General features: G+C 38.7%; 1 protein-coding gene across 3 annotated transcripts in view; it reads left to right on the top strand.

Moving 5' to 3' along the window:
• The window catches only part of CPEB3 (cytoplasmic polyadenylation element binding protein 3), a 178,141-nt gene that overhangs the window by 130,342 nt on the left and 27,175 nt on the right, over positions 1-20,624 (top strand). For all 3 annotated transcript variants that reach the window (XM_004427827.3, XM_087432272.1, XM_087432273.1), the window contains exon 8: positions 11,728-11,842. In XM_004427827.3, the coding sequence (XP_004427884.1) occupies positions 11,728-11,842 (115 nt within the window). The remainder of the gene's footprint in view (positions 1-11,727; positions 11,843-20,624) is intronic.

The raw sequence follows: 20,624 nt of genomic DNA, 5'->3' as shown, positions 1-20,624 counted from the left end.
AGAAGAGGAAGGTTAGAGCTTATCTACATGGTAACATCTGTTGAAAGAATGCTGACTTCTAGAACAGGATTTATAATTGACTGCAAAGGAATGATGCTGGGACTTGGCCACCTATAAGGGGGAGACGACAGTGTGTAAAGCAGAAGAGAGAGTTACTCAAGAATGGGGATATTGAGTCATAGTAGAATAATTGATGCAGAAGAAGCAAAGATTTTAGCAAGTATGTAAGTGCCACAGTAATTTTCAAATTCTGGGGCCATTACCAAATTTTTATAACAACAGTTAACAGAACTAGATAGGGTAGCTATAGAGGTGGGGAAAACAGTAGGAAACAGTAGATGGGGAAAAAGAGTAGGGAACTTTTGTTAGCTCTGGTCTTAATTTAAACAGTGTGGAGAGGCTGTGTGTTATGAGGGAGATACGGGGACTGACTAGAATGGGAGTGTGCAGTGTTTTATCTGAGTAAATAATAAGGAAGCTGAAATAACTTCTCTAAATCTCTTTGAAATAGTGTGAGATTAGAAAGACTGAACCCAATTTGTCAGGGTCAGATGTCTGAGAGGTAAATGGTCAACTTCTGGAGAGCCTCTGCCACTGGCACATCAGTAGAAGGGGAGTGGGAGTGAGCCAGGAAGGGTTAAGGTGGGATTGGTCATGCACTGTAGGAGAGGATTAGAAATATATTTATACATATAAAAAGGCAGTGGGGTAGAGGTGCATTGAGATAGTTATGCCCATAGTAGATTAAGAAGCTGTTGAATTGAGAGGAACAGACATGAGATGAGCGGGTGGTGCTTGTTTACCTTGGAAGGGTCATATCACTGGCTCTATGCGAGTAGGAGGATACTATGCCTTGTCAGGCAAGCCCTCACCAGGACTGGACATCTCTTGAGAGGGGAATGAGCAGTGGTAGTTGCAGATGGAGGTGGTATGGAGGCAACACCATTACTGTTGAGTGTTTTCACTCCAAACACGTGTATTACCCTTGGCTTGAAGGACTTTTGAAAATAATTAATGTAATTATCTGTTTTGGAAATGTCTATGGGGAAACTAACTTTCATTGTTTGTGTTTCTACAAATTTCTGCCTTATTGCAGTTTTCATTTTCTGAGCTCAAGTGAAGCAGTTTTGTTGGAGCTTGGTGAATTCTGAATGGTGGCTGATGATCACGTATTTCTTTGACCCAGGCATACTCAGAATTTCCAGCATAAACAATTTGAATAAAACTTAGGATGGGAAACATAGAAGTCCCCAAATACCTGTAATTCTAATGAACTGGATCCCATTTGGGGTTCCAGCTCATTTGGCTCTGTTTTTGAAACCTCTTTCTTGGCTTCAGTTCCATATCTACCACTCCCTGCCTCATTTGGCCACACTACCCTACCCAGGTTGTGGTACATTCCACCTCATTTTGGATGCTCCCACAGAAAGTGAGAGCTGGGTCGAACCTTTGGGTGTAAATGAGGACTTTGGCAATAGCTCTAGGTAAAGTCAACCTTTCGAGCTCATTCACCAAACCTTCTGAGCTATGGCTCTTTCTTACTTTTTCTGCTTCTTAACTTGGCTGCCTTTTAGGATCCTAGTGCCCTCATTCTGTTTAGTTCTCTCCGATCCTCCCTGGATTTCTCCTTGGAAATACACCATATTCCAAAATGATCTCACAGATTTTCTATCTTTTGTCCTTCTCCCTTCTCCCTTCCCCCAAAATCAAACCCCTACTTCCTTTGTGTGGATTAGGTTAACCAGATTGTTTTCCTAATAAAGAGCCTGGTAGCAAGGTCCCCTCTCACTTATCCTTTCTACAATCATGTTTGTTTTTTAACTCAAACAAATCCCTAATTAGTGGATTTCAGGTAGTATTAGGGAGATATTTTTGGTCAGTGATTACCTTTCATTAAATGGCTCCACTCAGACTATTCTTTGTATAGGTCTGATCCTGAAAGACAGCAAAAGAAACTGTATTTATGACCTGATTAATTGTCTCCTCATTCCCAAAGAATGGGAAGACAAATTGGCAAGAGTAGGAGCTATTGCAAAGCTTCTAGATCTGTGATTTTTTTTTCCTCCTCCAACAAGAGGAGATCTGTAGTTCATATGTCACAGGCTTCCCAGAGGATGGTTGTGTCCTTGTCCAGGCTTCCAGTGAAGTGGGCAGACATAGTGACAGCCGTCCCTCTTGTTAGGATGACTAACAAGAGGGAATGTATAAATAGACTGAATCTGAATGTTTAAGACAGCAAACTGACAGAGCAGGAAACTTAAGAAGGTCTAACAGATTTAGCGGCTGAAAAAGAGTAACCTTGAAAAGGAGGTAAGGAAGGAGATGTTTATGGTTCTTACCTTCTAGTACACTTTGGCCAGAGATGTGAGATAGCAAACACCTTGAAAGGAGTTTTAGAGAAGTTTCCTACTTCCTTCTCCTTACAATTTATAGCACAATCACAATTTATAAATGTCCTGAACTATGAGAGATTGATTTTGCTATATATTTAAAAATTGTCTTACCAAACTGAAGTGTGCTTATAAGGTCAGTTCTGTAGGTTATTGCTCAGGTAACATGGTCATCCATTTAAAATTTGAACAGCAAAAATTGAAAAAAATTTGGGAGCAAGGAAGCTGGAAATAGAGGCTGGTTTAATTCTTTAATTTTTAATTCTGTCCAATCTATCTATCATTCTGGTCTCTCCTACCCCCATTTATATATCAGTGGAATCTCTAGCACTTTTAATCACTCCTTTTTGGTTACAAAAATAGTCTAGATCCTTTTGCCTGGAATTTAAGACCTTTCTAGCCTGACATCAAATTTTTTCCAACCTTACCTTTTTCTGCTTTCCTTCTGAACCCCATATTCCAATCAACTGACATATTTCTCCTCCCATCTCAATTTCTAATTTCTACCTACCCTATTTTAAGACCCCTCTCAAATGCCATCTCTTTCCTGAAGCCTTCTGTGATCACTACACCCTCTATAGCAAATCATACCTGCTATTATAGCTATCTCCAGCCCATATACAGCCATCTTTTTAAATAGTGTGCCTCTTTTCCTTCCTTCCTTCAAACCATCTTTGAATGCCTACTATGGGCAAGGCATTAGTACTGGTTACTATGAATCAGAACTTACTATGAATCAGACAAGAATATCCTGTGTTCAAAAAGTTAATAGTGTAATGGGTAGATAAATCAAGTATATAAATGCATGGCTCTATAGAGGTTGGCACATAAAAGTTTTTCAATATTTGTCAAATTAAGAAAAATAACAAATACAATGAAGATAAGATATAGACTAAGTACTTTGGAGAGTTTGTATATACCTGGAGCGATGCAAGAAAGTTTCTTGGATGAAGTGTCATTTAAACTAGTCCTTGAAGGATGAAGAGAGTTTGGAGATTGGCCAGGAGAGGGGTGGAGGTGTGGAGGGGTGGGGAAATAGACATTTTGGAGAGAGGCAGCAGTATGAACACAGAAATAAGAAAATGTGCAGTATGAACGGAGAACATTTGGATTGGTTAGATGGAGCACAAGTATATGAAAGGGAGTAGAGAGAAATTAAATTGGGAAAAATAGGTAGGGGGCTAAGTTATAGGGCACCTTGACTGATGGCTTCAGTCCTTGGATTTGTGTTATATTGACTCAAACTCTTTCATTCTTCACCTGCTACCTCCTAAGACAATAACTATAATTTTATATTGGGTCAATCAAATCTGGTTTTGTCATGTCTCACCTTGGAAATCTTCAGCATTTCTGAGGTTGTTGATTTATTTATTTGTTCTTTGATTCCTTGATCTAAATTCATGGTTTGGGCACCTTTCATCATAGGAATTTCTCCAAAAAAGAAATTCCTCCTCTAAAATGAGAGAAGTACCTCTTATTCATAATAAATTCTACTTTTTCCCCCTAAGTCTCTGAAATTTCAAATGTGTGCAGAGTTTCCTAGTTTTTGAGTCTTTGCAAGCTGTTATTCCTTCTTTAGAGGTCTAAAAGATGCTGCAGTTCTAGTGTACCAAATAGTATCTAGTGGATGAAATAGCCAATACTGTCCCCTAAGGGATCATATTCAGTGTTTTCCAAAGTGTGTTCTGAAGAACACTTGTCCCATAAAACACAGGTCTCTTGAGAGGATCACTGACAAAGTTTTGCTCATAATAAAAATAATAATAATAATAATAATAATAATGTGTCATTTATTGAGCACTTTGTGCATTTTATATCCATTTTCTCCTTTAATTAAAGGTTCCTTAGCCAAAAATATTTGGGAAACATTGATATATTAAGGTTCTGAGAAGTCTTGCAATAAATAAATTTGTGTAGTATTGTTTAATCCAGCATATTATATACCTCCTTGGGGATTATACTTGTGAAGATTCTGGTGGAATTAGTATTCCATGAAGCTCACTCAAAGAATAGGCTTCTTCCCAGGAAAAACTTAGTAATTTGAACTTTTATGTGTACATTCCTCTCAAGAGTTTTAGTGATCAGCGTGCCAGTAACAACATCTTTGTCCTAGTACCATGGAGCTGAAAATACACATTTATGTAGACATTGGACAAAATTGTCCAGCTGCAGAGCACGATTTCCTGAGGCTATGAACCTGGAAGTTAAAATAGCTGAATATAGTGCCAGTTTCACTGCTAAACCATTTTCTTGAGCTTTTCTAACTGCTAGTTTTGTTAGTAAGTTTAAGAAGAGTCTATTGGTCATTTCTTAATGCGCTGAAAATGGGCAGAATGAGTTTGGAAAAAAGAGAGTGGTTAATCACTCACAAATAAAAATGCATTTTGACTTGTCCAGGAGACTATCGGGAAGCATGACTGGTAGCCAATAGCCTGGAGGACGAGAGCCTTGCAGGTTCATGACGTCAGATTGTGGAAAGAGTATATATAGACTATCGGTCAGATAAACCTGGGTTTCAGTCCTGAGTTGACTTCACACTTCTGAGCCTTAGTTTCCTTGTATTTAAAGTAAGGTAGCATAATGACTATGGTGAATTTAAGTGTGACAGTGTGTGTAAAATGCCTAGCACAGTGGTGCAGTGTAGGTGCTCAAAAGTGCTAGTTTCTTCTTTCTTTCAAGAGGGAATCATCTGTAATGCTTACGCTTTCTAAGTGATGTGAAAGCATCAGCAGTGATGATGAGCACTAGGTAATTCTGATCACTGAGTGGGTCACCTGGTGGCATCAGAAATTTGCTCTGATTAGGCCCAACCCTGGGGCACCACTGGTGACCAGACACACTGTATTTCCATGACCCTGGAAGGTGGCTTTCAGTGGAGTGAGGAGAGTGATCTGGGAGCTATAGAAGGGCAGCTGCTGGACATCTTGCAGCACCAGATCTGCCCCTCAGGAAGACTTTTGTCAATTCACCGAACACTGATGAGCGCAGAGCACTCACTAGGGGTTGGGCACTGTGCTGGGCACTTGGGACCCATGCAGAGATATGGTCTCAGCATTAGAGGACTCTGAAGTCCAATGGAGAGAAAGAGACATGTGAATGGTAAGTGAAGTAAGGAGTCACAAGTGCTATGATAGAAGTATTATAGGAAGTAGTTGTGAGTGGGGCGCTCAAAGGACAAAGTGGTCAGATGTTCCTGAGGGAGTCAGGAAAGCCTTTAGAAGGAAGGTGTTCCCTTGAATCTTCCAGTTATAAGTATGGGTATTGATCATAGCATTTAATTGATAATGGCTTTATTAGGTCAAGCATAGAGTAAAGATTTACATTGCCATTTTCAGGGCACAGTTTATGCATGCTTTATTTTTGTACTGTGTGCCCTTATGAAACAGTATACAGGGTGCTGTTTGAATTGTTCAACAGTAACTGAAGGTCCTAAAGGGATCTGTAAGCCTGTGGTTTCTCTATATCAGCTAGCTTGGTGCAGATGGCGGGGGTTTCCTTTTTGTACCTGGACTGTTTCCTGACCCTGATGGTGGACCTGGGGCATCCTGGAAGGGCATGAGAGAATTTCCTAGGGTTAGTTTTGGCTCCCTGTCTAGGAAGAATCCTGGCTATTTTGACAAGCCTCTCTGGAGCCTGTGATCTGCTTGTATCTAAGGAATGGGAGGAATAGTCTGAGTGTGGGAGTTGAAGCTTTTTGCTTTGAGACCCGATGGAGTTCTGACTAGAAGTCCCAGAGCTGCCTAGGGTACAGAAATCTTATCAAGGCCAACAATTCTGAGCAGCTATTAGGTTCCTTTCTGGCCACTTTCCCCAGAAGATACAGAGAGGGTATCTCCTTCTCCTATCCCTTGGGTGAAGGGCAGCACTGAGAGTAATAGTAGCATCTAAACTTCTGGAAATTGGCTGACCTGTTCGTCAGGGAGCTCTGTGGTAAAAATTAGGTTGAAATGAGATACCAAATATGAATGTACTTTGAAGAGTCCAAACCACAATTATTACTGTTGTGGCTGTTAGTTTTGGTGGTTAATAATAATAAAACAACCCCTTATACCATGGAAAAGATAAAGATGCGTCATAAACCACAAACAAGTTTATTTGCGATACTGTGGGGCACTCCGGTCATTCTGTGAGGTCTGTGATGCTTAAAATAGAATTGCTGACAGCTGGGGTGGGTCTGAGTTTATTACCACTACAGCTGAGCTGTTGCAGCTGCATGTCAGCGGACCTAGGTTTAGCTGACTCATCCTGGCTGTCAGAAGAGCCGGGATGCTGCTGCTTGTTGGGGAGAGCAGTCCTGATGGTTCTGCAGTATGTATTGTTTTTCTCATTCATGTAGATTGAAAGGATTGTAGGATTAGGGAGAGGAAAATGGAGACTTTTTCCTGAGGAGCTTGAAGAGTACTGAAAAGAGGAAAAAGGAAATGAGGGGGTAGGAGGCTGAGCCATGTGCTTTATGGGAAATTTATGGGAAAGAGAACAAATGGCAGAGAAGGGTTTTTGGTCGAGTAGTTTCCTGAGCTGGCCACCAGATTGCACTGTTGACTCTGAACAGTTTGGTTGCTTTTTGGAGCTGCCTTGAGACAAACAGATGAAGGCATTCATGTGATGGATGTTTGTAGCCTAAGGAGATGATCAGACAAGGATGAAACACAGGGTGAGATGTTCAAAATGAGCTCGATAACATTATTTATTGGTAGGTGAATGTGCAAACTCTAAATACAACAGTTATGCGTTGCTTAACAATGGGGATACGTTCTGAGAAATGCATTGTTAAGCCATTTCGTCATTGTGCAAACATCATAGAGTGTACTTACACAAACCTAGATGGTATAGCCTACTACACACCTAGGCTATTTGGTACTAACCTTATGGGACCACCGTCATATATGTGGTCCATTGCTGACCGAGATGTCATTATATAGCGAATGACTGGAGTGGTCTAAACTGAGAGAATTCTAGAGCTATAGGGAGACTTGGTCATGTTTGGAAACTTGAAGCCCTAAGGATTATATTAAAAACTATTCTTATTAAAACCATATGTTTTCTCTTATCCTGTTATTAAAGATACAAGAAAAATGCATTTTATATTTAATTTTAATTTAGAGGCTTTTGCAAATTTTCTTTTTAGGAAATTATGTTTTCTTATAGCTTCCTGTCAAAATAGACCCATATTGCATTTCTTAATTTTTTTCCTAGCACTTGGCCTAGTCTTATCCCTATTAATGACTTTTAGTTTTAACTAGGATGAAACTTTAGTTTTTGTATAGAACAATAATTAGATATTTTATTCTTTATTGATAGCAAAATAGTCAAACTAGTTTGGTAACATCTCTTGTACAGTTTAGTCAGAAAACTTTCAGTTCTTTGAAGAGCTATCTATTATTTAAATTTGCTATACTCTTAACCATTTAGAGTTAATTTCTATAGAAGCAACCCTTTTAAAGCAATAACAGGAAATAAGTGAGGAAAAGGCCTGGATTGGAGTGAAGTTTCTAACAACATTTTGTTCAACTTTATTATGCCATATTTTGATACATACTAAGAGTAAAATATAATAGGGGAGTATTATCCAAAGTGTAGATATTAATAGGTGTTATGCAAAAAATAGTTTCCATGAAAATAATTTTGGAAATGCTGGATTAAACAACATTTGAACATATTTCTTTCCTGTAGAACTTCTTAGAGCCTTTATTTATTTTACGCCAGTGGGTGTTGTGAATCTCCAAGAAGGAAGAGATGTCTGTAACTTTTCCCAAACCCTAGGGACCTGCACTTCACAAAACACACTTTGGGAAACCTCGGAAAGGAAAATTAGTGCTTTCAGTACTAACTGTTGATGTCATTAATGTTATATTCTTTTAGATATTTTGAAGGCTGTTAAAGTCACTATATGGTATAAATTGATATATTTATACCACCAAACTTTATGTTTGGTTTTTGCCTTTGGAGATAAGCAATTATACAAAGCAGTTTATTAATTCAGAAGATAAGAATTTAGAAGACAAATAATTCAGTCAAAAGGGGTTTCATTGTCCTCCCCAGAGCTTCCCTAGGAATATATGCTTAAAAAAGAAACTAAAGAAAAACGATTTTTGTATTTTCTCTCATGAGTGGTTATGGAACACAACATTCCATTGTGAGCTGTGTGGAAACTGAACCGTTCTAGCCAGAGATCACAGACTGGGGCCCACGGGCTAGATCTGGCCTGCAGATAGTTTTATTTAGCCTGTACTGTGATTTTAACATTTGATTTTGATTTTAACATTAATTGCCAACATTTTAACATGTTGAAATTTTGCATAAAAATCTGAATTTTTAGCTACTCTTGAAAAATGGATAAGTTTGACAACGCATCACAAATAACTACTTGCTGGAGCTAAAAAAGTGTCTGCTTCTTTAAAAGGAGTGCTGTACTTCAGTGTGTCACTGCCTGCCTACTAACTATTGTCCTGGTGTCTTGACGCATTTATGCTACCTGTCCGGTTCTGCAGACATTTGGTTTTGTGTAACCCCTGCTGTAAGGACGTGGCGTGGCCGAAGGGCTGGTGGGTGGTGCCTTCCAGATGATAGCCTCTTCCTAGAGTCACCTTTATAAGCAAATGTGGTCAGGTTTCTTCAGGAAGGAGTGTTGGAATTGTGTCAGGCTCGTTTAAGGAAATCTTCACCATTTCTGGTAATGTCTCTATACTTGTCCTCAGGATGTTGAGGCTTTTACTGCCCAGAGTATAGCCTATTTGACAAGATACTGGAAGAGTTGTTTTACACGCACACAGAATAATCTTTGTATGTGTGCAAGTTGTATTGCCGGGCGAAATTTATATTGAATTAAGACAGAGTTCTAATTTCATCCATTCTCAATAATAATTATTAAAGAAACAGAGATTATCAAAAAGCAGTTCTTTTATTTATATTCTACCACTTTCTATAAAATATTTGAGTCAGCTTATAAAGTATGGTATTAAAAAAGTAGAGAAACACGTATGTATAAATCAGGACCAGAAAATATGTTCAGAGTAAGACAGAGAGATAGAATATGGATATCAGGCTCTGAGTTCTGAGAATAAACCTTAGAAGATGGAGAACATGCCTTGTATGAGAGTGGACTTATACTTTAGAGAGAAACCAGAATGTAAATGGAACTTCTCAGTGCAAGCAGTACCATAATCTAACTTTTTGCTCAGCGTGTAGAGTGCTGATGTTGGCCTATGTTGACATTTCTCTGATTCTGCAGTGGTGCAAGCTCTGAGGAGCTGTTTTCTGGTGGCAGCTGGGAAATGTGGGTTTTGTGAATAGAGTTAATCATTACTGTCTCCTGAGTCCTCTTCCTGTATTTTTACGTAATCTATAATGCCAAGAATAGGGTAAGGGAATGGGTTGTGTATGATGTAATGAAGTGAGGGTGGAGGGGAGTGGTGGGGGGAGAAGAAGCAGTAATGAAAGCTCTCAGTGGGAAGGTTTTGAGATCTTCTGCAGAGTTCTTTTGAGCAGCAGTAACCTAAACCTGTTATAGAAGGCTGTGTTTTCTGTACTTCTTGATTAAGTGAAACCAGAACACTAGGGATGCTACACAGGAATTGTTTTCATTTGTGAAACAAAGTGATCTATGATCAAATTAATTATCATAAAGTGATTGGAATTACCTTACCAGGTCCTGAAGCTGCCTTGACTACCTTATTAGGGATGGGACTAGAAGAAGAGAGGATTCTGTGTAGAAAAAGATACATCCTACTTTTTTTTTTGTTGGTGACATTAGAATCCTTGTTCTTACAGTATTGGGAAATTGTGTTTTTAATTAAAAATTAATAATGTGTCCTCATGAAGGCATTTAAAAGTGGTGTTTTATGGTATTAGTGAATCTGCCTTTGTGGTAAATGTCAAGGGAACGATAATTTAGTCAAACAGACCAAATTTTGGAGGGAAAGAACTAGATATTTTTTCATGCGATAAAGATGGAGCAAATGCCTGAATGTTAACAGAATTGCAAACAGGTCTTAAGTTTTCAGAGTCTAGGGAAGAAATGGAGATTTTATGACTTCTGGCTAACTGGTGAAAGCAACAGTGTCGTAGAAGACAAAAAGGTGGGGATGAATTTTGTAGCATCATAAGGAATGGGTAGACTGTTTGTAACTGAGCAATGCCAGTTTTAGAGTTGATTCAAGGTGTTTTGAAAATGCAATTGGCAGATTTACTACTTTTCAAATGGGAGTCCTCCTGGATACAAGCCAAACCACATAAAAAATTATCTTATGTGTTTCCTTGCATTAAGTATTGCCAGTTGAGCAATAGGGAAAATAAAGAATTTTGTTGATAGTAAGGAAATGAAAATTCAGCTGTTTTGTTTCCTGTCCCAATCAGTGAGAGGAAAGGAGAGGCATGTTCCTTAATGACAGACACTGGTTTATCTGCTTCTACACCTAGCCCACTTCCCAGAGCATGTGGCCAGCTGAGTGACTGGTTGGTTTTCACGTAGTGCTGAAACTCGCCTTTCAGTATGGGAGGTTGTTTTGTGTTTTTGTTTTGTTTTAAACAATTCTTTGATAATTCAGTTATGGATTGAAAGGAATATATTTTCGAGTTAAGATTCTGATGAAATGAAAAACTTATTTTTTATTATATGATAAAACAGTACAAGCTATGGGTAGGAAGTCAGAGTCTCAGTGAAGAGATATTACCAAATATGAAGAAATATGTCATAAAAATTTTTCTACTCTTTGAAACTTGACTTCAATTTCTAGGCTTGCCTTTATTTAACCAGACTTCAGGAAAATCAGATAAATCAAAAGTAGATAACTCTGTGTGCTTCAGTATTTGATATTGCTGATTATTCCGTGCTAACTTGATTAGTGTTAATCTGTGTTAAATCATATTACTGAAAGATAAATGTTTTAATTATAGGGGGATGATAAGAATTTAAAAGCCAGACATATAGATAATTTTTAGAAAATATTCCTAATGTTCCTGTTCCCTTCCTTTAGGTGAGCTCTTAAAAAGCTAAGGGCTGCTCTGTGACAGGTTATAAACAGTCTATCATGTGTTAAAATGGATCTTATTCAAAACCTAGAATCTGTCTCTAAAAGACTGCCTTTTTTTTAAACCACAGATGGTTTCTGAAGGTTTTATGGTATATGTCTAGCGTGTTGAATATAGTACCTTAAGTAGATTCCCCAAGAATTCTATTGAAAGGCACTTAATGCAGATTACATTAACTGTAACTGGATTTTGTTTGGGTTGTGTATGTTGTAAAATGCACAAATCAGTGGGTTTGTCTTTAGTCACCTTATTCTCATTTGGGGTTGATGGAAATGAAGTAAGGACCAAGTGAACGACTTTTTTTCAGGTGCAAATTCGACCGTGGAACCTAAGTGACAGTGACTTTGTAATGGATGGTTCTCAGCCTTTGGACCCCAGAAAAACTATCTTTGTTGGGGGAGTTCCACGACCCCTTCGAGCTGGTGAGTGGAAATAGTAACACCACAACAACAAAACCAACAACAACAAAATCCCCAATGCATTTAGTCTCCAATATTTTCTAGGTTTTCAGTCAGCTATGTGTAATCTCCAAAAAGAAGGCTGTTATGTTAGTTTCACTGAGCTGACTCTTTCAATATTAAATGTTTTCTCCCAAAATTCTCTATTTTCTTATGGTGCAAGAGTGAATTTTGTTAAACTGTTATTTTGAAAGGATGAATTCTATTTAGTGCTTTCCTATTCAACCACAGATTTTAAAAATAATAACAATATATTTGGCAGTGTGCATTCTTATACCAGTTAGCATTGTTATGTATGTCAGAAAAAGAGGTCACCCCGTCAGTAATCTGTTCAGTGCAGCTGTGTGCCGACTCAGTGACCAGCCAAACCAGCCAAACCACTGCTGGAAATTGTGTCACTGGGAATTGAACTGAACTCTTCCCAGGTGAAACAGATTCCTATTTTTTTCTTAGGCATTTTGAAAAATGAGTTATGTATTTGAGCATTTTTATTATGACTTTTTGAAAGCTTCCCTGTTTTTTTTTTTTTCAAGTTGCTTTCCAATGATGAAATAATTGTGCCTGCTGTGATTGGGCAGAATCATAATTGACTGGGGTGTTTGAAGTGATGCTGAGCTGATGACTTCAATATTTAAATCCAAAAACAAAGCTAATCAGTTGTGGATCAGTGTTATTGCCAGTGGAATATAATAAAATTATTTGTAAATAAGAACTACGTTTTTAAAATGCTTAAAATAGTTGAGTAAGATGAAAAAATAAGGTTATCATTGCCACTGTAGTTGTGAGAGTGCAATGTTATCTCTGTGTTATTTGTAAGCAAGTAGACTTAGTTCTACCTAAAAAATTAAAGAAAAAGCAGAGACCATTAAAATCAAGTTGTGAAAACGGAATTACAAAATGTACCTATAGCTATTTGGCTCTATGACTTTGATGACTTCTTAATTCTGAATGTTTGTCAACATTTCTAACATATTTATTCAAATTCAACTCTCCAATGTACTCCTAAAAGGTAACTTTAGACGTATGCAAAGATATATTCATAATTCCATTTTGAAGGACTTCAAAACATATTAATTATGACGGTAGAGTTTATTGTACAGTATTTCAGAAAGTCAAGTATCTTTGGGTCTTATTCTCCTTCCAATAGAAAAGTATGCCGAAAGAAAGCAAGCAAAGCACAGAGATGCCTCCGCTTGATCTGCTGTCAGAGAATAAAGTCTAGGAAGGGCTAACGCAAACGTGAACAGCATTATGAGCTGAGGGCAAATGCAGCCCTTTGTTTCTAAACTGCTTGTGCTTTAAAAGAAAAATGTGGTGGGGTCATTGTGGAATATTCCTGACTTTTTCTAACTGGTGTTATGTTTAGGAATGGAGAGGGAGAAAAATCCCCTTTAATATCTTTTAACTGCGTATGTATTCTACAACAATGGACATTCATTTGCCAGTATTCTAGCTATTCTTTTTTGCAACTAATTACAAGGACAAATTAGTTTTAATATTCTAGCCCCTCTTTTTTTCCCTAGATGAGAATCTGAAAAAAAAACATGCTGAAAGAAAAAGTCCCACAGTTATGAAAATAACAGAACTGGCTTTAACCTCTTATGTCTATTTTTAACTCACAGACACAATCGTGTATAAACTAAATTCACTTTTTAATTTTTCACCCTTTATTCTTCCCATTTAAATGATTTAAAGGATAGGTAAGGGCCACTATATCATTTTCCCTCTATAAATCCTATGAAGATCCATTTTTCACGCTTGGTCTATGATCACACTGGCACTGCAGGACAGAAAACCCAAGATGCTAAATTATATTCTTTCTTTAACATTCTCTACAAGATGCTGCAAGTTCTAGGATTAGACAAGAATTACATTTAGTTACCCAGTCAGAAATGGGATTTTATGTTCCCTACCTAGATAGTATACCTTTTATAAGTCTCGAAGTTCTCTTTTTTTTAAAGCTAAGCTAAAATTTTTGTTTTAAAATTGTTTTGTTTCTGCCGTTATGTGGATAGTAATCTATAGTCACTTAGTCTAATGGAAATATTCCGTTATGCCAACACCTCGTAAGTGTAGCTAGTTTCTAGATGGCTAAACAATCTACGTAGCATCTTAGAATTTTACTATCTATCCAAGACTTTCAGATTGGAGGCCATGTAATCTAGACGAAAAAAGAGTTAACATCTGCAGCTTTTATCCATGTGGGTAGAATTGAATTTCTTTGGAACACACAGAGATTTGTGGACTGGTGTGTACCTTGGAATAGAAGCCTATTTTTAAAGGAATTCATTTTGACTTTGCTAGACAATCTTAAGTTGAATATAGTGCAGTTCACTTGAACAATAAACATTTATTGAGCATACGCTGTTACTGGCACTGAGCAAGTGCGCGTCGTGCCAAACTGAATGAACATCCTCCTGTTGTGTTAAACAGGTCATCATCTACAGAGGGTCAAAGATTTCAGAACAGAAGAAAATGAGAAATGTATTAATAGAATGTTAACTCGGAATTAATTGGATGCTAAATTATGCTCTTTAACATTATGATTCTCAAATTTGGTTTTTAAATACTTCAGGGCATTTTTTATTTTTTCCAGGGGGTATTGTAGTTATGGAATTCTGAAAAAGTCTTAACACTATTTCAGACACTATATACAGAGTGATCCTGCATGAGATATGGGTGACGGTACTCAACAGGCAAGATTTTTAGGTATCCATATTGATTTCACCTTATCCTGAGTCAAAAGAGGTTCTTTGACATGTTACAGTGACTAAAATGCTATCACTCAAGAGTTATTCCTTTGGATCTTGTGAGACTTTTTATCCTTGATATTTCCCCATTGTAAGACAGGGACCATTATCACTGATAAGTTATTCTAAATATAATCTTATCCCACCAAACAGAAATTCACAAACACTTCTAAAGAAAACTGTTGTAAGCAGATGAATTTAGGTTGCTCCTTCTGGTCATTTGACAAGCCTTCCTTTTTATAATTCAGGTTGGAAAAAAATCACAGTCCTAGAAAAATTAACCTGAAAATGGAAAAATAATCAATGGAAAATCTAGATGTGTTTACCCAAAGTTAGATTGCCTGGTTGTTGGTTTCTCTAGGTCAAATAATATACACTTCCACTGTCTCTTGTCCCTCCCTTCTTGTACCACTGCAGTCAGCAACAGTGGCAAGCAAAGGACAGTTTGCTTGAAGTCTCCTAATGTTTCTCAGATCTTGTTTTTCTTCCACTCCCCACCTCTTCCCCCCCCCCCATGCTAGAAAGACTATAGGTAGACTCACCATGCCACCATGTGGCTAAAGGTTACATATTCTCCAGCGAGTCTACCCATTCTTCACAGGGAAAGGGGTAGTTTGTTTGGTTCTCCACCTCTGCACCTGGAAGTGCAATAGCATGTTGCCACTCTTCATTCAAGTAATGTAATCAACACGTCCTCCTGAATCTCAATATGGAAGTAGCCCTGTTGCTCATCCTTATAGCATTAGGACCTCTCCAGAATGCATCTCTTTGCTCTGAGAGGAAATAAGTGCCAGGCTTGGGGGTTATGAGGAGGCCACCAGGAAAAAGTGGAGAATGAAGCATCTGGTCCCTGTACTCTCCTCCAGTTTATAGACATGAGTATTCTCTGACTCTAGTTTCTTGGCTTAGACATCTAATTTAAGGACTGCCTCAGTGATCAAGCTTTGGGATTGATCCACTTCCAGCTTTGATCAGGCTTGAACCTCTCTAATTAGAGGCATGTGAGCTGTTCTTCCTCTTCATGACTTCCTTCTGACAGTTTATCTGACTAGGTCCTGCAGAACAGATCAGTCTTGAGAGATCACTCATCTGAGTTTCTGGAGCCTACCATTTGCTCATCATCTTTGAGTCTCCTGTCTTTCCTAAGTATTGCTTTGATAATTTTTTCCTCTCTTTTTCTCCCATCCATCTGTGATGGATCCTGAAATTTCCTTCTCTGCCATTTTTTCCCTTCAGACTATTGTAGGATGGCTTTTCTGTGGAGGGGGAAAAAAAGACTTTTGAGGAAAACATTCAGTGATAAATGGCATACATCCTAAATTTTTCTGAGAGCATTTATTTCAGACATTCTGTACAAACATTCTGGTAGTTCATACATATTAGGAATCACGTCCTGATCTGTGACTGAGGAAATAGGAGTATTGTAACCATATCCTTTTTTCGTTGTGTGAAGCAGGCAGAAATCATTTGATATCAAGTTTCTCAGCAGTAGAAGCCTTTCTTTCACCAAGTCCCAAGTTCAGTAGGAGTTGTCCCAGATAAACTCCAGATTTGGCATACTGACTTAACTGCATTACCCTTGGGGTTAAGAATTTTCTAATGCTAGTATGTATTTTGTTCTCCTTCCCCCCGAAAAGCAAACCATCACCCACAGCTGATGTCAAACTTTGCTCTGTCAGTGATAGGTTGAGTAATATTAGCATAAAGCCAAAATAAGACTGGGATGAATTGATGCTTATGGAACAAAAACCAGGCCAAATTAATATTAGGCAAAGATTTATGAGTAGAGAGAAAAACAACCCCTGGACAAAACTAAACATTTGAATACCACTCTGTGCTCAGCAGTGTGCTCAGAGCCTCTCATGTATGTTTAATTTGCATGATAACCCTGTGAAGTTGTAAGTGGTAGACTTTTCATTTTAGAGATAATGAAGCAGAGTTCAAAGGGGTTAATTGGCCAAGGCCACAATAAGAAAAAAGCCAAGATTCAAACTCAGATCTCTAGATTTCAAGTTTGGGGCTCTTTGCACAGAAGGAAGCTGCTTTATCAAGCTGAGATCTGAGATGTTGTCTCAGTAACAGTAGTAACAGTCAAGTTGGTACCAGTCCGAGTTAATCAAGATAAACATATCTCTCTGACTTAGTTGATTGTTCATACCATTTATTTAAAAATATTCTTAACTTCCCAACGTCTGATGCAGAGTGGAAGCTTATGAGCACATTTCCTCCCCTTAAGTTGTGTGAACTGCCTTTGTGAATCAACTCAGCAATTGTGGTATACCTGGAAAGTCCACCTTCAAGTTGAATCTTCCTTTCTTTCAGAAGTCCAGACCTCTTCATCATCCTGAGGTGCCTTATGCCTCTTTCCTTTCTACTTTGTTCTTATTTCCAAAGAGAAGAAATGTGGCTTCTACTTTCACAGTTTAGAATCTGGAAAGATGACTGTGTTGGTATTTCCCTCGGGAATCTTCATTCCTGCTCTACCCCATTTGGTTTTCACAGTATCTCAGACTTAGACATTGCTTTATGGCTGGCTTTGAAATCTGATTAAGTGATGGGAACAGGACCCTGAGGTGGGGCGGGATGAGGGAGTCATCATGATTTCCTCTCTAATGAGCTAAAGTCCCTTTCAGATCTCTGAAGAATCAGGAGCAAATCCAACAAATCATAATTGGGGTTCAGATTCAACTTCAGAGGAATAGTCATCACAACCCAAAGGAATTCATGGTATATGCTACACACAACTGCAATATTCTTGTCTCCCTCCCAGTCTGTGGCATAATGAAGCTCATCACAAGAGCCAGTGTATGGGTTAGACTCAGAGTGATGTTTCTGTTACTGTGGAACAGTTGTTCGTGAGATGACTTGAGTTGTCTTAGGAGCACAGAATGTCTTATCCAAAATACAGAATTACCAGACCTGCTAATTTTCCACCACTGTGGGGACCAGACAGACCCTGTGAACACTGTCTGGATGGAAAGGAAAAAATAAAAAGTAGTTTGGAGACTCCTGACTTGCTCATGGATTCTCTTTATGCCTGCTGTCCCCTCCATCTGTCTGAATTCCAGCCTCCACCTGTATGCCCTGCTCTGGTAGGCTTATCTGCCTTAGGTTAAATGTTAAGAATGTGCTCCTGGGAGCTACTCTGTTCCTGCCCTCTACAGAGGAAGGTTTAGAATGGCGATTCACTGTCATCGGCTTAGTAGGTGGTTTGACTACATTTTCCGGATAAGACACATCCTTGATCAAGGGCTAACATTTCATGAGCAGGGTTGAGATAACAAGGTATACATAAACCTGTGAAAGTTTTAGTTGACTTCTGCCAGATCCTTGCTGTCTTTCTTCTGTTTTTCTCTCCTCCTCCCAAGTAGTCAAAATGGTAGCCCTCTTCTTGGCTCAGCTTACCCCTCATCAGAGGAAGGGAATTTATATGGGATTTTCCTATATTAACTGATGAATCTCACTCTAAAGAATCCTTTAAAACATAGTCTTTAAAATGAGTTGTACATTCTGACATCTGCAGATGACTTTGTATCTTCTTCTTCTTTTTTTTTTTTGAGGAAGATTGGCTCTCAGCTAACATTTGTTGCCAATCTTCCTCCTTTTTTTCTTTTTTCTCCCCAAAGCCCCAGTAGATAGTTGTATGTCATAGTTATGCATGCTTCTTGTTGCTCTATATGGGACGCCTCCTCAGCATGGCTTGAGCAGTAGGTATGTCCGCGCCCAGGATCCGAACTTGTGAACCCCGGGCCGCCGAAGCAGAGCGCGCAAACTTAACCGCTAAGCCACTGGGCTGGCCCCCGTGAATTTCTATCTTATATTTCAAAAAAAATTTTCAGATTGGAAATTCATAGGACTTAAGGAAGTCTCGCTCTGTGTTTCTGTTAGTCACCTATATAGTGGATGAATTAAATTAGTCTTTTTTTAATGCTATTTTTACCAAGTAGTTACTTTTCTCAATAATTAGAAACTCTGTTTAGTACTTAAATGACATCCTTCTGGTCTTTGAGCCCAGCATGAGTTTAGCCTGCAGGAAGTGTGCTTTTAGTGAAGACTTGCTGATTGAGTAAAGGACCAAAGACAAACAACAGTTGTTTGACCATTATTTATTTTTCTTCAAGGATGATCACAGTATTAGACCTTCTGTAGTTAAAATACAGATTAGGGTAGAAAGAGAGATGGGAAATCTTCATACTCTTCCTCCAAAAAACTCTTTCTTTAGTCACCTTGGTTTCTTCTAGCTTCTCAGCAAATTGCCCTTCACTTGAGTGAGACTTTATTGGCTCAAATGTCTGCAGGCTTTTTGGTGGCCAAGAAAATGACTGTATATAAGCTTATAACTGGAAACGATTTCTTTATAATTTTCATAAAAGCATAAGTAAGTGAGAGTTTCTGCTTCCTATCAAAAGTACATACCTGCCAGCAACATCAGTCATGACCTACCTAATCTTGGCATGTGAAGATGATTTTCCAGCAGCTAGATTCACAAAGTAATGGAATGTTTATGCTTGTGGAAGGCACCTTCTCTAGCATCCGAAGATCCCTAGGATTTCTTGGGAGATCCCTATGCTGCAGAAGAACCTGTGGTTACAGTAACTTTCCTCCTCAGCCTGAGCTTCAAGCTTACAGCTGGTATACCTTCTTTCTAAATCAGACGTTTTCTTGAATGCTTCCTAAGGGTGGAAGACAAGTGCCATTTAGTTCCTTGCCAGCACAGCATTCTTCTCCTGGCCATTCACCAGGCTGAGAGTGTTTACTCTCTTATTCTGTTCCAGAGGAAGCCAGGTCTTTGGAAAATTAGTGTTTAATTTCCAGGCCCTGTGGTTACTTATTTTACTAAGCCCATTCGACCAATAAGGGAAATTCATTAATGACTGCAATTAATTAATTCTACCTTGAGTTTCTTGGTCTCTGTTACTGGAATAACATTAGCCATGTGAGGAAGTCCTTAAGCCATCAGAGGTTGTTGGGATGAAGTATAAGGACCCACTGAACTCTGATATTCAGGGTACATGCACGAATTCTTATTGCATTGTTTGGATGAATGTGATGCCTGGATCCTGCCCCAAGACTGCAGCCAGGGTCCACTTGGGCTCTAATCAGCAGTGTTCCCTTGGCTGATATGACTCAGTAATTCTGATCGTAATGGGATAATTGGGATAGCTTTCTGCTGTTCTATCTTTAATAGTACTTATTTTTGGACTTAGTTATTGCTAGCTTATTTTCTTACCTTCTAAAATTTACTTGTTGGTTGCAGGTCATTCTTCCTATTAAAAATAGGCACTTGGAAAACAGTGTCAGGCAGTCTAGTATGGGAAGAAATTTTGAAGACCTTAAGTAGAAAGACAGCCTTTCTGTCATGGTGACATAGCTTTTCTTACTGCCTCACTAGCTTCATATTACAGGAGCTAGTAACACTTGGCTTTCATTCTCTTTGTAGAAATCTGGTGGGGTTCTTATACCATTCAGCCCTTCAGCCCTTGTATCTGCTGCAAAGTTCTTCCTCTACCCCACCAGGTTGTGCTGCTTCCCTTCTCCCCAGATACTGATTCCTGTGGAGCTCTACTGTGTGATGGTCTTTGCACACTGGCTGTGGCCCAGGCCATCATTTATCTTCCCTGTCTTCTCCTTTCCAAATACCATATGTAGGTATTTGAGGGAAGCGGCTTCTTGGGTTGTTCCCCTGGGGTAGGGCTAAGTCTTTTGGACTTAAACCATGTAAGTGGCCTGAAAGGAATGGTCATACCTGGAGGAGGTGCCGTCAAGTATCAAGTAAACAATTACCTTCAGGCAATTTGGATCCAGGTAAGTAACCGCTATGTGTCTCTCCATGGTACCTTTATGGTGAGGGTAGTTTTAGAATGTCAGACTTTTGGAATGGTCCAATTTCCAGATTCCTTCTGTACAGGTGGTTTGTAAATATACCACTATAAAGGTATATTTAGGAGAAATGTGGCAAGGAGTGCAAACCAGACCTCTGGATTTATGGCAGGGTG

Source organism: Ceratotherium simum, chromosome 6 (assembly GCF_057802395.1).
Source record: "Ceratotherium simum simum isolate JZ-2026a chromosome 6, ASM5780239v1, whole genome shotgun sequence".
Lineage (NCBI taxonomy): Eukaryota > Metazoa > Chordata > Mammalia > Perissodactyla > Rhinocerotidae > Ceratotherium > Ceratotherium simum.
This window is presented reverse-complemented; position numbering and strand designations above follow the sequence as displayed.